This window comes from Macaca mulatta, chromosome 5 (genome assembly GCF_049350105.2).
Source record: "Macaca mulatta isolate MMU2019108-1 chromosome 5, T2T-MMU8v2.0, whole genome shotgun sequence".
NCBI lineage: Eukaryota > Metazoa > Chordata > Mammalia > Primates > Cercopithecidae > Macaca > Macaca mulatta.
Window position 1 is genome coordinate 43,521,506 of NC_133410.1, and position 14,496 is coordinate 43,536,001.

The window sequence follows — 14,496 nt, forward strand, 5'->3', positions numbered from 1 at the left end:
ACAAATTACATTTCCTAGACTGCTTGGACAACTGGCTCCTACTTATATTGGGAAGAGGGAAAGTGCTGATGTAAAATCAGAATTGTGGGGAAATGGAAAACTAGAGTAATGGTCTCTTCTGTGCTTCATGAAGCATCTTTGAAAGTGATTGTGACTCCTTAGAAGCTATAGTTCTTATAAGACAGCTTACCCCCGAGTATTACAAACTTCCCATTTGATAGAGCTGGTTCCTAGACTCCAGTAAGATAAACACCTTCTTTTTTCTCTCCAGCTCCAGTAGTGATGGTGATGCGTTACTTCAATTACATCATTTAAATGTTTTCTGTGGTATTATGCTCCTTTATTATCCCCATTATCCCTAAGATCACAGATAGTAAGTAGTGCAGGTGGGATTTGAACTGTGGAAACCCTACTGCCAAGCTCTATCCTCTCACCAGTGTGTTTCAGCTACATCAAGCCATTTTGGGACTGCCAACCTTCCCAAAACGAAATGCAGAACTTGAAAGTAGCTGTTTGCCTAAAACATGATAGATAATTCAAGGTAAATCATATATATTAGTTTCTTTGAATAGTCCACAGTAGGTGATATTTTATATAATGGTACAGTGAGAAATCTAACAATACAACCAAAAATGAATGCAGATTTTTAAAACTTTGAGTTGATAATGCTCATCTTCTTCTATTGTGCTGAAAGAAATGTTACCACAAATGCTGCTCAACTTCCATTTTGACTAACCACAGAGGAGAACGAGTCCTTTAATTCTTGAAGATACTTTTACCCTCTCTCAGCCTTTCCTTTAGTGAAATTTCATGATATTATACATTTCTTTCTGTGGATATGGCGAGGCAAAATTGTGTGGCTTATGATAAGAAAGCTTCTTTCCACATGTACAACCAGGAAGAAATCATTTTTCAAAAAGCCTGGTCTTTTAGTTTTGCCATTGCCTTGATCTGTAAGAGATAACTTACTAGTTGTTTTTGGAGAAGTGTTCAATCTGGTTAATAGATAAAATAACATTTTAGTGTATTTTTACAAGAAGACTTTTTCTCTTGTGGGCTAAGTATTTGTTAATCCATACCAATGCTATCTGGATCTGACTATATCTCCATTTTGAATTATGTTTTAAAGTTGTCAACATTAAGTCTAAACAAATCATTCTATAGCTTGGAGTTTTAAAGGAAAATTGAAAACAAGATGACAGTTGAATATTTTTAAAGAAAAGTCAATAGAAATCAAGAAATTCTAATACATTTTTCTTTTTTTAATAAATACATAAAGCTCTTTACCATTTCCCTATATTATTTTGATTAACATGATAATAGGATCTTTCAAAGTATCGTTATACCAATTTTCACAGCCTGATGTAAAAGACTCATTTCACAGTAATAGCCATGACTAGCAGTAATAAATGAATGTTGATGCCATAAATAACAGTATAAGGCATATTTACACCATCTTAACATACATAAACACCATACACATACACAAAAAAGTCACAGATCCAGAACAAAGAAAATTCAGTCTCCTAGACAGCTTACATTTATAGGCTTTGCCTAAAGTATTTTTTTTTTTTTGGCTGTTTTTTTGTAATTTTTTCTTTCCAAGCAACAAACATAGCTTCCCTATTTCTTGTGATTTATGTGTAACATTGTACTCATGCAAAAATAATACTTGTTTTATTGCATTAACATTTAGACAGCTTTAGATTTGGGTCCTATAACCATCGTCTAAAATTTTACTTGATGTTGCTTCATCCATATATCATTTTAGTTGGTATGATATGATGGTTTGTTTTTAATAAGTTACAAAGTGACAAACATGTCCAGTTGACCAGAGTTCAAAAATCAAGATTCTAAGCTTCATCATGCACATTGTACTTTCATTCTTGTAAAATGGTTTGAATCAGATATTCCATTTTGATTTAACATTTATTGTTTTTTTTTTCTTTTTAATTATGTTTCTAAAAACAACAACAACAAAAGAATAAAAGAAAATACTGTTCCACATCCACTGTTCACAACAAGGAAGAGCAGCAAGAATCACACTGACCATTGTTAGGACACCAGTCAGGTGGTGACACTGTAGTAAACATTGAATGTCATCAAAATACTGTGGGAATGTGATAATTACTATAACCCATACTTCTGCAAGAGTTCAGACTGCCATTGGCGTTTGCGCTCTGGAAAATAATCTGGAATGTGGATTTTTTTAAAATCCTGAATACACTTTTTCATTTCTTCTTCCACACTTAGCTTCTCACAGACTTTCTTTTTGGACAGATTTGTTTCCCGGGACTTGCTGATGAGTGTCTGAAAGAGTTCACTGTTTCTGCGTTTGTCTGGTGGGGGCATCCATTGCACAGGTGCTTTTTTAGAGGGTCGATCCAATGTTAAGGTATTCGGTTGGTGAGCTGTTGCCTGCTGGGCACTGGACGGATTGTCCTGGGGAGTGCTTGCCTCTGAATGGCTGTCACAACTGGAAGTGGAGAGCTCATTACAGGAAGTCCCACTTTCACTTCCTTTATCAGTGACTTTGTCCTGTTTCCTATCTTCATGTTCTTGTTTAGGTGATACTATTTTCTGAGGTGGTCCTAAAAAGAGGAAAAAAAAAAAACAAAAAGAAAAAGAGTAGAACAGTTGAATAAGAAGTGTGAAGGTAAAATTAAATGAACTCTATATTTTCTATTTTAAACCAAGAACATTTATTTTAATAAAAATGGTGGTTGTTGCACTAGTCTAGGTTTGTGGAATAAGACCTAGGGTCTTTAGTGTACATGGGAAGATGCAGCATGCTGATTAATTATTCAAAACAATAAAGTTTGAGAAATTTGTTTAATGAGAGTTTCTGTCTTAGAGACCATCAACAGCTTCATACTGAAAAGAAGATTTTTGTTATTTTAATTACCAGCTCCTGGAATATAAAAAAAATAATAATGTTTTGTTAGCCTTCCATCTGTTTTGTTAGACACTTAGTTCACTTTTGTTCTACCCACTGCACTAGGTGTCCTTTGTATATATATTCTGCCACTGTAAAAGCAAGAAAGTACCACTGCTATATTTTACAAAGCTGCAGTATTCTCCAGGCCCAGAGCCACAATCACATCATTTATGCTTCCAAAGGGGAGGCTGCTTTAAATCTTATTCTTAGTCTCTTCATCTTGTTTCATGTCTATTTCCTTGAGGAAAATTGTGGAAGTGCTATAAGATATATCGGGGTCTAATATTATGGTGTGAAAATATAGTTGAAATATGGTATTCTCTTAAAATATAAGACCTACCATTGAGGTAAATTACTTAGGAAGACAATTTTCGGAAAGTGATAGTTTGCAAAGATAATTATTTCAGATACACAGTGTGTTTCCAAGAAAAGGCATATTTTATTCTCTCTGACTCCACTGTGGGATTAGGATCTCCATTTAACATTTGTTAAACACTACCACACACCCAGAGCTGTTCTAAAACCTTCATTAAGTGGAGCCCAACAATTCAGAGATCTAAATTACTCAACTCTTATTTTATTTTCTTAGAGTCAAATTTTTGAACAAGTTGTATAAATCAGAATCAGGAAGAAGGCATCAGTCTTTTTAAACAATTGCCCAGGAGTTCTATTGTGCAGCCAGCCTTGAGAACAACTGGTCTAATTTAGAGGGTCTAACCTTGGATGCACACTGGAATCACCTACAAAGCTTCAGATTATTATAACTTGGAACCAACCCCAGACCTCCTGATTTAATAGGGTGCTACCTGGCCATCAGGCCATTTAAGATTTCAATGTGCATCCAAGGTTATGAACCACTGATCAGTCTAATATATGTGAAATGGGTTAATAGCCAACATGGGTAGTTGATATTACTCAAAAGGATTAAGAGACAAAAAAACTCTTCTTAAAAGCAGCTCCTATGTGCAACATTCTGCTGGTTTCTATCACCATTTTTTTCTATTAGAAGAAACACAAGTCAATGCCAAGTATTGAGTTAAAGATTTTTAAAAGTTTTACAACTTTTTGGAATTATGGAAATATTCTATCTCTTCATTATGGTGTGGATTATATGACTGTATACACTATGAAAATTGATAGAATTGTATACCTAAAATGGTTGAGCTTTTCTGTATGTAAATTATAGCTTGACTAACCTGACTCCCTCTCCGGAAAAACAAAAACAACAAAGAAACATACAGTATATATGTCTATATGTCTCTATCTCTATCTGTCTATCTATCTATCTATCTATCTATCTATCTATCTATCTATCTACCTATCTATCATCTATCTATCTATCATCTATCTATCTATCTCAGGGAAAGTCTTTAGCAATATTTCAAACTTCCTTTGTCTGCAATATCATAAAACCAGGACAGATGTGAATGCTTATAATTGCTTAGTAAGGAATTACACTATTACATTTCAGAAGTATTTGCAACCAAAGATTTAAAAATTTGTTGGGTTTTATTTGTTTTAACCCTCTCTCTGTCAGGGAGAGTCAGCTGAGACTTTGGGGTGAGGTAGAGAAAATGCACTGCTAACACTCTGTGTTGGACTTACCCAGATCCATTCGCTATTCTCCTCTGTCCATAGTGGCTGATGCGTATAGACTATGTTCTTAAGCTCCCTAGCCTTGTGGCTTTCAGTTGGATTCAGTCAACAACAAAGACTAGCAAGATAACACCCTAACCCCACCCCACCCCCAGGAATGTGGTGATCTGGTTATATCCCTGGACTAGAGGCTACAGCCCTATCAGGAAGCTCTCTCTGTCTCCCTCTCCCTTTTATTCTCCTTCCCTTTTCTACCACCCCTCTTGAGGCTCATAGTTTTAGGCCTACAGTTGTTGATGTGGTTTGGCTGTATCCCCACCCAAATATCACCTTGAATTGTAACTCCCACAATTCCCACTTGTCATGGGAGGGACCTAGTGGGAGGTAACTGAATCATGGGGTCAGGTGTTTCTTGTGCTGTTCTCACAATAGTGAATACATCTCATGACACCTGATGGTTTTAAAAAGGAGTTCCCCTGCACAAGCTCTCTCTTTTGCCTGCTGCCGTCCATGTAAGAAATGACTTGCCCCTCCTTGCCTTCCGCCATAATTGTGAGGTCTTCTCAACCATATGGAACTTTAAGTCAATTAAACCTGTTTTTCTTCCCAGTCTCAGGTATGTCTTTATCAGCAGCATGAAAATGGACTAATACAGGTGTTAACCATTTAGGTACCATAACTAATCTTAGGGTACTTCCTACACTGTTGTAAACTGCCCTATATTAAATGTTCTTAAATGTTCCAGCTGAGTGCGCCTTCTCTCTCTTCCTGGGTTTCTGATAGATCCACTCTATCAGACCCACTCTGGCCACCAGCCATCTTCTCCATTGACTAGAGGGATGTTACTTGAAGGATCAGTTTTTAGTGGCACCAGATGTATGTGGTAATAAAATTTGAAAATAAATAGGTTTGGAGTCTTACTGACTTGGATTCAAATTCTGGCTCTGCAGAAAATACTAGCCTTGTGGCTTTGAACAAGATACTTAGTTCCTCTAAGCATTAATTTGCTCATCTATAATATGAGTAAAACTACTTTGCCCATAGGAGCATTTTAAGATTAAATAAGATATCATGTAAAAGGACCTAGTATAAGGATTCTCAACAATGACAGCATATCAAAGTATATCAGTGGAATTTTTTGAATGTACATATGTCATATACATCCCTAGAGGTTTCTAGTTCAGTGTGAAGGACTGGTAATGTATATGTTTATATGAAGCTGGGAGTGGTGGAGGAGATGCAGCATCTCTTTAGTTACCTTTATGGCTGAATGTGAACCCAAGCAAGTATGAAATTCAACACCCTAATACAACATAGTATATAAATAATTGTAGGGTTTTTTTTACCCTTTCTGTCAATATTTTGCTATACTTTAAACAAAAGCCCCTATCAAAGGAATCTATGATTTTCATTCCCAATAATGACTAAAGGATTAAACTGCAAATATCTAAGCAAACCAACTTACATTAAGGATAAATAAGTGATGAAAAAATAATTTCCTGTTTATCGGCGGGGTAACAGAGCATTAGATAGAGTTACCCAGGCAGAAAAGCAATCACATCAAAGTGAAAGACAGTTCAGAAAGAAAGTACTAGATACTACCAAAGTAAATGCCTTATTCTATTTGTTTCTATTCACTGAGAGGAAGAAAAAAATGCTTAATGACAATAGAATGCAACATTTGTGTGATGAAAACTAATTGGTCTTGCAAGATAGAAGATTAAGGAAGCCCTCTTTGAAGAAGGGATCAATGAGTTCAGCTGAGAGCTCTGGATTCACTATACGCCAGACACAGGGCTAGGTTCTGGAGGAGACACAAATATGGATAAGATGAGCTCTCTGCCTGATGAAGTTCACAGGCTTTCTTCAGCTCCAAGTGGGTGAGGACAAAAAGATGCAGAGACAAGATTTTACATGTGTGGCCAAGGATCCCTATAATTTTCTGGGAAGATGAACTAAGATGCACTCCATATCAAATGGGTCTAACTGAATTTCCTACACTAGCTTTTTTTTTCACTTTTTACTTTTCAATTATTTTTCAATTTTCTTTGCCACCTTTGAAAACGTCATCTATATCCCTCTCTTTTCTTCCCTCTTGTCTTTCCAATGACAAATAACATGGGTCAGGGCATGGTCGGAAATAAAGTCTATCAGAGAATAGTATTTTATAATTATTCAGTGTTTGAAATGCTTGGGATATTTTAGAATATCTCTTTCTGTAGACTTCAAGAACTATGAAGAAAAGGGGAACCTGAATTTACTGTGATTTTAAGAGCTTTAAAAATAAAAAGAACTTAAAATAGTTATACACATTAATTAGAATTAACAAATATATATTAACATATTATATATATATATACACATAGTATATATATATATATTTTTTCAAGTTCTTTCATGTTTTGCTAATCCTATTTAATATGCTATCTTTAGGCAAGGTGGACTCTCAATCAGACCAAATAGATTCAGAGGTTTATATAAGGACTTAAAAGAGAATGCTTAGCTTTATTTTGTGTACAGCTTTGAAATAATAGAATAATATGACGGTTCTTTGCATAAATCATTAGGGATCACTAATAGTCTTTTTTGGCTTTATGCTATCAGTTTTCATTGCTATCCATTTAAGCATACTTTAAATTATTATTGATAACTTACTAGATTTAAATTGGGACTAAGATACAATAACTTAAACTGATTTAGCTGCTTTTCATGACATGAAATTGAGAAAAATTAATTAATTTAGGTAAATAATGATTACTCTAGTTGCCCAGTTTTCTTGTGGATGCCTGTTAATTGCAGGCTTCCAGGGATAATTTAAAACTTTAATTTTATATTTGAGAGTACTAATTGGATAATTGTAATATTTCCACACTGATTCTGGGTCTGCACCCCTAGGCACATATGAATTGCAGACAGTTCTCTCAGTTTCTTTCTTTCTTAAATTTTTATCTATTAAAAATGAAATTAAAACAGAAATATCTAGTCACATGGCTATGGTAAGAAGCAAATGAGATAATATATGTGAATGCAATTTGTAAGCTGTAAAGTTCTATACAAAGTAAACTTAGTTTATAGTCAAGAATCTTGCGGCACTATTCACAATAGCAAAGACTTGGAACCAACCCAAATGTCCATCAATAACACACTGGATTAAGAAAATGTGGCACATATACACCATGGAGTACTATGCAGCCATAAAAAAGGATGAGTTCATGTCCTTTGTAGGGACATGGATGCAGCTGGAAACCATCATTCTCAGCAAACTATTGCAAGAACAGAAAACCAAACACTTCATATTCTCACTCATAAGTGGGAATTGAACAATGAGAACACTTGGACACAGGAAGGGGAACATCACACACCAGGGCCTGTTTTGGGGTAGGGGGAGGGAGGAGAGATAGCATTAGGAAATATACCTAATGTAAATGACGAGTTGATGGGTGCAGCACACCAACATGGCACATGTATACATATGTAACAAACCTGCACATTGTGCACATGTACCCTAGAACTTAAAGTATAATAAAAAAAAGAATCATCTATCATTTACACACTATCATTTACAAATGTATGAAATATTACATTTTTATGTTCAAAAGGGAATTTATTTAAGAAAATAAAACACAAAGACCCTGGTATAAGCTATCAAAAATGTGTGAATTAAGAGCAGTAGTAAAAAAAAATTTATTAAGTAAAATGTCACAAATAGAAAATATCACAATGGGCCCAAACTTGTAAAACTCAGCAAGACAGGGCTTTTGATCAGTTCCCTTGGGTTTTATTATATTAAAATAGAAAAGAGGAAAAGACAGCTTTTCCCAGTTATTTGAATAGATAATGAGGTACAGAAACGAAATGTCAGTATTTTTGTCTTTAAAAAGGCTGCATGATTTCTGGGTAGTTCTGGGTGTGGGGATGTTTATAAGAATATTTCTATATTTTTGTCCTTGAATACACAAGCATTTCCAAATAAAGTCTATGTACACAGCTGCACATTTGAAAAAAAACCTTTTCATTTTAATCTTTTTACCTGCCCAATGGTGATAAAAAATGATAGATATGTAAAATGTGTCTGCAACACTCACAATTCCTAGAAGGGAAATTATCCTTTAATAGTGCTAAACTCAATGATGTGTGAATGGTTATGTGGTACTTAAACAGAATGAACCAATCTACCTTAAATATTAGCACCACATGCTTCTAAGTATTAAGCAGTTGATTCAAAAGGGAAAAACTCCATTTTGATTTCACATTTACTGAGCACCTATTATGTATAAGGCATAGTGTTAGTTACAAGGCTGGGGACACACACATATGTGCACACACACCTGTACAACCACAGTCCCTGATATTAAGTAGTTCAGGCTTGGGGTGACAAGGGCAGATGTAGCTAAAGTGTGAATGGGCATGGACAGGGGATCAAGGAGTAAAATAAAAAGAGGCTGATTTGTGATTGGAGTGAGCCAAGGAATGGGGTCATTTTTAATTAATCAGTAAAATTGGCATGCTTAATTGAAACTTACAGGTCATATAGGAGACGTGTACCTCTTAGAACAGGAGACAAAATTCATTTATATGTGAGAAAAATTGAACTCATTTATTTATGTTTTCTATAATTTCCATTAGTATTACTTAACCGCTTTTATGGGTGAAAGAGTATAACAAAATAAAAGAAAAGAGGAGTGACTTGAAAAAAGAAACATGGTCATATTCCTTTTTTCATCCTGACATGGTCATCCCAAACCCACTCTTCTGATACTCTCTGAACTTAATTTTTATCATATTTACCTACTCATAGTGTGTGGCTCTCAGTCTTTAATTGTAAACTCAAAGGCGAAACTGTGTTTTTCTATTCTCTCATGGTGCCTTCATCAGAATAGCTGCTTAACAAAATTAGTAAAATTATCTTCATGCCTCTGAATTTCTATAGTATTTAATACTAACTACATTATTCACTTGGAAGTTAGCATTTACTACCTTTTAGGTTAGTAAATATTCATTTTGATGTCCACAGACTAGTAAGAATGCTCCCACCCCCCACAAATAAAAATTGGTCCTGAGGTCACACTTTTGGTGTCCCATATCCCTCAGAGTTTATAATTTCCATGAGGGCTTAGATGGCATGTATTACTTAGACAGTTCAGGAGGCTGATTTGTATTATCACTGATTAAGCAATACTATAATAGCAATGTGCATAAGCAAATGTAATGCAGCATAAGAAAAGAAATATCAGAGAAAATTTAATGCAGCACGAGAAAAGAAATATCAGAAAATATATTTGTTTAGTGAGACATACATTAGAAGAGGTGTCCAAAAATAATCTTATTGCCTTTCTCTCATTGTACAAATCAGTATTTTCCCATGACTCAGTTATTTCTGTAGATCATGCCCAAGATCACCTTTGGCTATCCAGTGGATTCATCTTTTATTTTCAATCACTTGTTACGTCTTATCAATTCTACCATTACAGCAACTCTTGAATCTATCTATTCATCTCTGTTCCAATTTCCACCACCTATGACAGGTTTCTCATTGTATTTTCTAACCAATTCTCTGACTCCACTTTAGTCCTACTTCAAACTATTCTCAACGCCACTGCTAAATATACACTCCTAAAACCTAATTGCATTAAGTATATCCTTGTGCAAAAACTTTCTAAATAGTTCCTCTGCATATAAGATAAAATTTGATTATGACATCTTGGCTTTGGAGACTATCTTCAGTGTAACACAAATAACCCCAGATCATATTTTAGTGCTTCCCATTTGGTGACTCCAATATACTTGTTTCTGGTGAATGCCTTGCTCTACCAATGCTTGCTTTTCTCTGGACTGTATCCTTTCCTTGCCCATGCCCCTTTTAGCTATCCTTAAAAGCCTGATCCACATGCTGCTTTCAGCATAAAACTTATTGTCATATTTGGACGTAATTCCTTGTGATTTCCTGTTTTTTTTTTTTTTTTTTTTTTTTTTTTTTTTTTAATAACCCATAGTTTGTTTGAATCCATCTCAAGGTACTGAGCCTATTTTGTCTTAAATAACAGTTATTTCTGTACTCAGTTTAACTTTCATCCCTGTGTTCTGCCCCACCACACACACACAAATATACACACAAAACACATATACACCAATATAGTTAATACTGGAGTGGGGTAGTTAAGTGCTGGGAGGAGAAGGACGGAGTCCCTGGTGAGGTCTCCACGGTCGGGCCTGTGCCCACAGACCTAGGTAAAGACAGACACCCCTGTTTTCGTGCCCAAGTGTGCATTTTCCAAGGCTACTCTGGCCTGTCATGCCCCCATCCTGGGCCTATAAACACCCCAAGACCCTAGCCGGCACAGACACGAGAGGCTGGACATCAAGAACATACGGGCAGAACAGCACACAGGTGGCTGCACGTCCAGAGGAGCAGAGGAGTGGAAGAGCACACACCGACAGGCACTGGCAGAGGCCAGCAGGCCATCAACTGGGGGAACGATGTGGAGGCTGAAGGGAATTTGGCAGAAGCAGTCAGAGGAGAATTGGGCTGCCTTGCTCCAGGCAAAAAACACCTTCCCACTCCATACCCCAGCTGGCTCCCCATCCATCTGCAGAGAGCTACTTCCAACACCCAGTGAAAACTTGCACTCATTCTCCAAGCCCATATGTAATCCAATTTTTCTGGTACACTAAGGCAAGAACCCTGGGATACAGAAAGCCCTTTGTCCTTGTGATAAGGAAGAGGCTCTAATTGAGCTGATTAACACAAGCCTCCTACAGATGGCAAAACTAAAAGAACACACTGTAACATGCCCTCTGGGGCCTAAGGAGCTGTAAACATTCACCCCTAGACGCTGCCGTGGGGTCGGAGCCCACATTCCCACGACCTGCCCGTCTGCATGCTACCCCTAGGGGTTCTGAGCAGTGGGGCACCGAGGAAGTGAGTCACGCCCGCATCACATGCACTGCCAGGGGGACAAGGAAGTTTTTCCCGTTTCACAGTCACTTATGGGATAGAGAGTTTTTCCTTTTCGTCTTGGTATTTCCTGAAGCATCACCACATGGCTAGGCTCATAAGAATTCAGTAACCGTTTATCTAATTGAATTAAATGAAATTAATATTATCTACAAAATATTGTCTAAGCACACAGGGGATTACTTTATTCTTAAAGAAGTTTATTTTTGTTTTGTTTTGGTTTAACCGAACTATATAAACCCAAGTGTAACTCAGCTTAAGGAGTGTAACTCACCTTAAGGAGTGTAACAAAAACGAAGAAATGGGGGAGTCGAAGATAAACCATTTAGCAGTGAGTAATACGAAGAGCCTCACAGTCTCTCTAGTTAATGAAAATATCATTCCTTTGGAAAAGTTCCTACCTTATTCCTCTTAGTTTATTAAAGAGAAATAAGTAACTTGAGAACCACACATAATGTGGAAAAATAATTTTCTTTTTTCTGAAGAAGAACGCTACCTCACTTACATGATTGTACCTGATGCTCGTAGTAGAAAACGTATTAGGTGTTCATTTGTCCTCTCAGAAGCCTTTATCACATGCAAAATTGTTACAGACACCTTGCAAGAGCTCTTCATTTAAAACTCATCTCTTCATTTCCCCCATGGAAGCCAGGATTCTATCCACATTCACCCTTCTTGTGCTTAAATCAAAAACATAAACTCCACACAAAGATGCCTAGGCTCCTTTTAGAATCTGGAATGAAGACTACTGAACTACTTCCTGCTCGTTCCAAGGTTCCCACGTCTGAATCTACCATTCCTTATCACTGTCATTGGCATAGTTGTTTTTCACATGCCCAGGTAACAACCTTCTAATGACCTTCTTTTTCACAAGCACATGTTTTATGAGAAGGATGACTTATTTGGTTTTCTAATTTGTGAACACAAGCCTATGCCTGCTTGTTTCACATCTATAAAATGTGTATCATAACACCTACAAGGTGCTTAGCAATGATTAATGAGATGTTGTCTTTACAACATATCTGGTGGCTCCGGGAGGAAAAACGAAGGCACTCTGTTAATATAGGTTGGGGGTACACTTATGAGGGCTGTGTATAACAAATTTATATGAACATAAAACCATGCTGGTTGTAAATTATTGTTGCCTGTTATGCAATACTAAACAGCTGCCTTAGACCTGAGGAAAAATCTCTCAGTGACAATAAGGGAAGCAGAGATTGTGGAAGAAGTAAACACACACACACACACACAGATACACACACATATAGATGCACACACATACACACAAAAAAACAGTGTAACACTCTTGTGTTGCAGGAGCAGCTACAATTGCCAGCAGAAGCCATAGTTGAGTGGATTTTTATTTGTTGGATCTCTTCAGATCTTAAGTGCCTGCCTGCCAATAAATGTTTTCAAGTATTTCCAACAATCCTCAGTCATATGCAACTTCTTGTAGCTGCCATACTATCGAATATGAGCACTGCTTCTTTCTACTTTGAAATTCATAAAAGTGTGCCTGTTATGGCAGCAGCTCGGTGCAGAATCATTATGATGAAGGAAAGATGAAGGCGTATATGTGCATAGCAGAGTTTAATTTCATTTCATAGTACAATAAAAAAGTGCTCAGCTTTTGAATAGAGCAGAATTGTGCTTGATGTGAAGTTCTGATATGTATTAGCTAGGTGCCAAATGTGTCTTTAAGGTTCATTTTCCTATTCTGTCTAAAAAGGAATAGAAATATGGCACCTCCCTCCTAGGGTTACTTTAAGTCAAAATAAATGTGAGGAAGGCCTTTGTAGTAGGCTAAAATGTGATTCAAAAAAAGATAGCAGGCACGAATCCCTGGAACCTGTAAATGTCACTTTACATGACAAAAGTCTTTGTAGATGTAATTAAGGATTTTGAGATGGTGAAATTATTTTGGATTATCCAACTGGATCCTAAATTCAATCAGTGGTACCCTTAGAAGAGGGAGGCAGTGAAAGATCTGATACTTACAGAGGAGAAGGGGACAATGTGACCATGGAATCAGATGTTGTAGTGATGCAGCTACAAATTCTGGAATGTCAGCTGCCATCAGAAGCAAGCAACAAATTTTTCCCTAGAATATCTCAAGATAGTGTAGCCCTGCTGACAGCCTAGTGAAACTGACTTTAGACTCTGGAGTCTGTGAGAGAATAAATTTCTGGTTGTGTAAGTCACCAAGCTTATGGTAATGTGTCATAGTAGCCAATAGAAACAAATACAAGTGATTTAGTGTAATTCCTGGCCGTTGGTAGATACTGAGTTATGTCATCTTACATAAGTGAACATAATATTGTCCTTAATAACTGAATGCTATTGGATCTAAATTGTAGAATCTTAATTGTTCTATTAAAATAAAATGTTTTGCAGGCTCTATCGAATTGTCATCCTGTTTCTTTAAGCTACTATAGTAGTGATAAGCCCAGAATATTGTACTGCAAATCATTCTACTTGGTGGTTATCCCTAATGTTAAAAAATTCCTATACTCAGCCATAATTTGTCTCCTCAAATAGTGCCATTAACTAATTCTATGTCTACCTTCTGGAGCAACACAGAATGAATCTATTCCCTGCTTTTAACTAAGGGTCCTTAATATTTTGGAAAACCATTATCATATCTAGTCAAAGTCCTCTCCAATTATATAGATCAATCATTATTTGAATAATGAGGTTAATAGGGATAGCCACTTCACCTTATCTCTGTTCCCATAAGACTCTATTTTCTCTTTCTACAAACATTCAAACATAGTCACCCATCTACCCATTCCAACACACATGCATACACACACAATCACAGAACTGTCTCTCTCTATAGCTGACTCTACACACATTTCCAGAACCTGATCATTCCTTTTCATTCTAGTCTCATGTTTTTACTGCCTTTGGACACCTTCTAAACTTCAAAAAAATCATGTCAAAAATAACCTAATTATTCTTTTTCTCTTAAACCAGTTTCTCCTCTTATGCTTTCCATTTTCCTATT

At 36.4% G+C, this 14,496-nt stretch overlaps 1 protein-coding gene across 1 annotated transcript in view; it reads right to left on the reverse strand.

Annotated features, from left to right (window-relative positions):
• Positions 1-1,233: 1,233 nt before the first annotated feature.
• The window catches only part of KCTD8 (potassium channel tetramerization domain containing 8), a 285,721-nt gene continuing 272,458 nt past the window's right edge, over positions 1,234-14,496 (reverse strand). Inside the window, exon 2 of the mRNA XM_001099551.5 lies at positions 1,234-2,591. Coding sequence (XP_001099551.1) covers positions 2,131-2,591 — 461 coding nt within the window. The 3' untranslated portion in view covers positions 1,234-2,130. The remainder of the gene's footprint in view (positions 2,592-14,496) is intronic.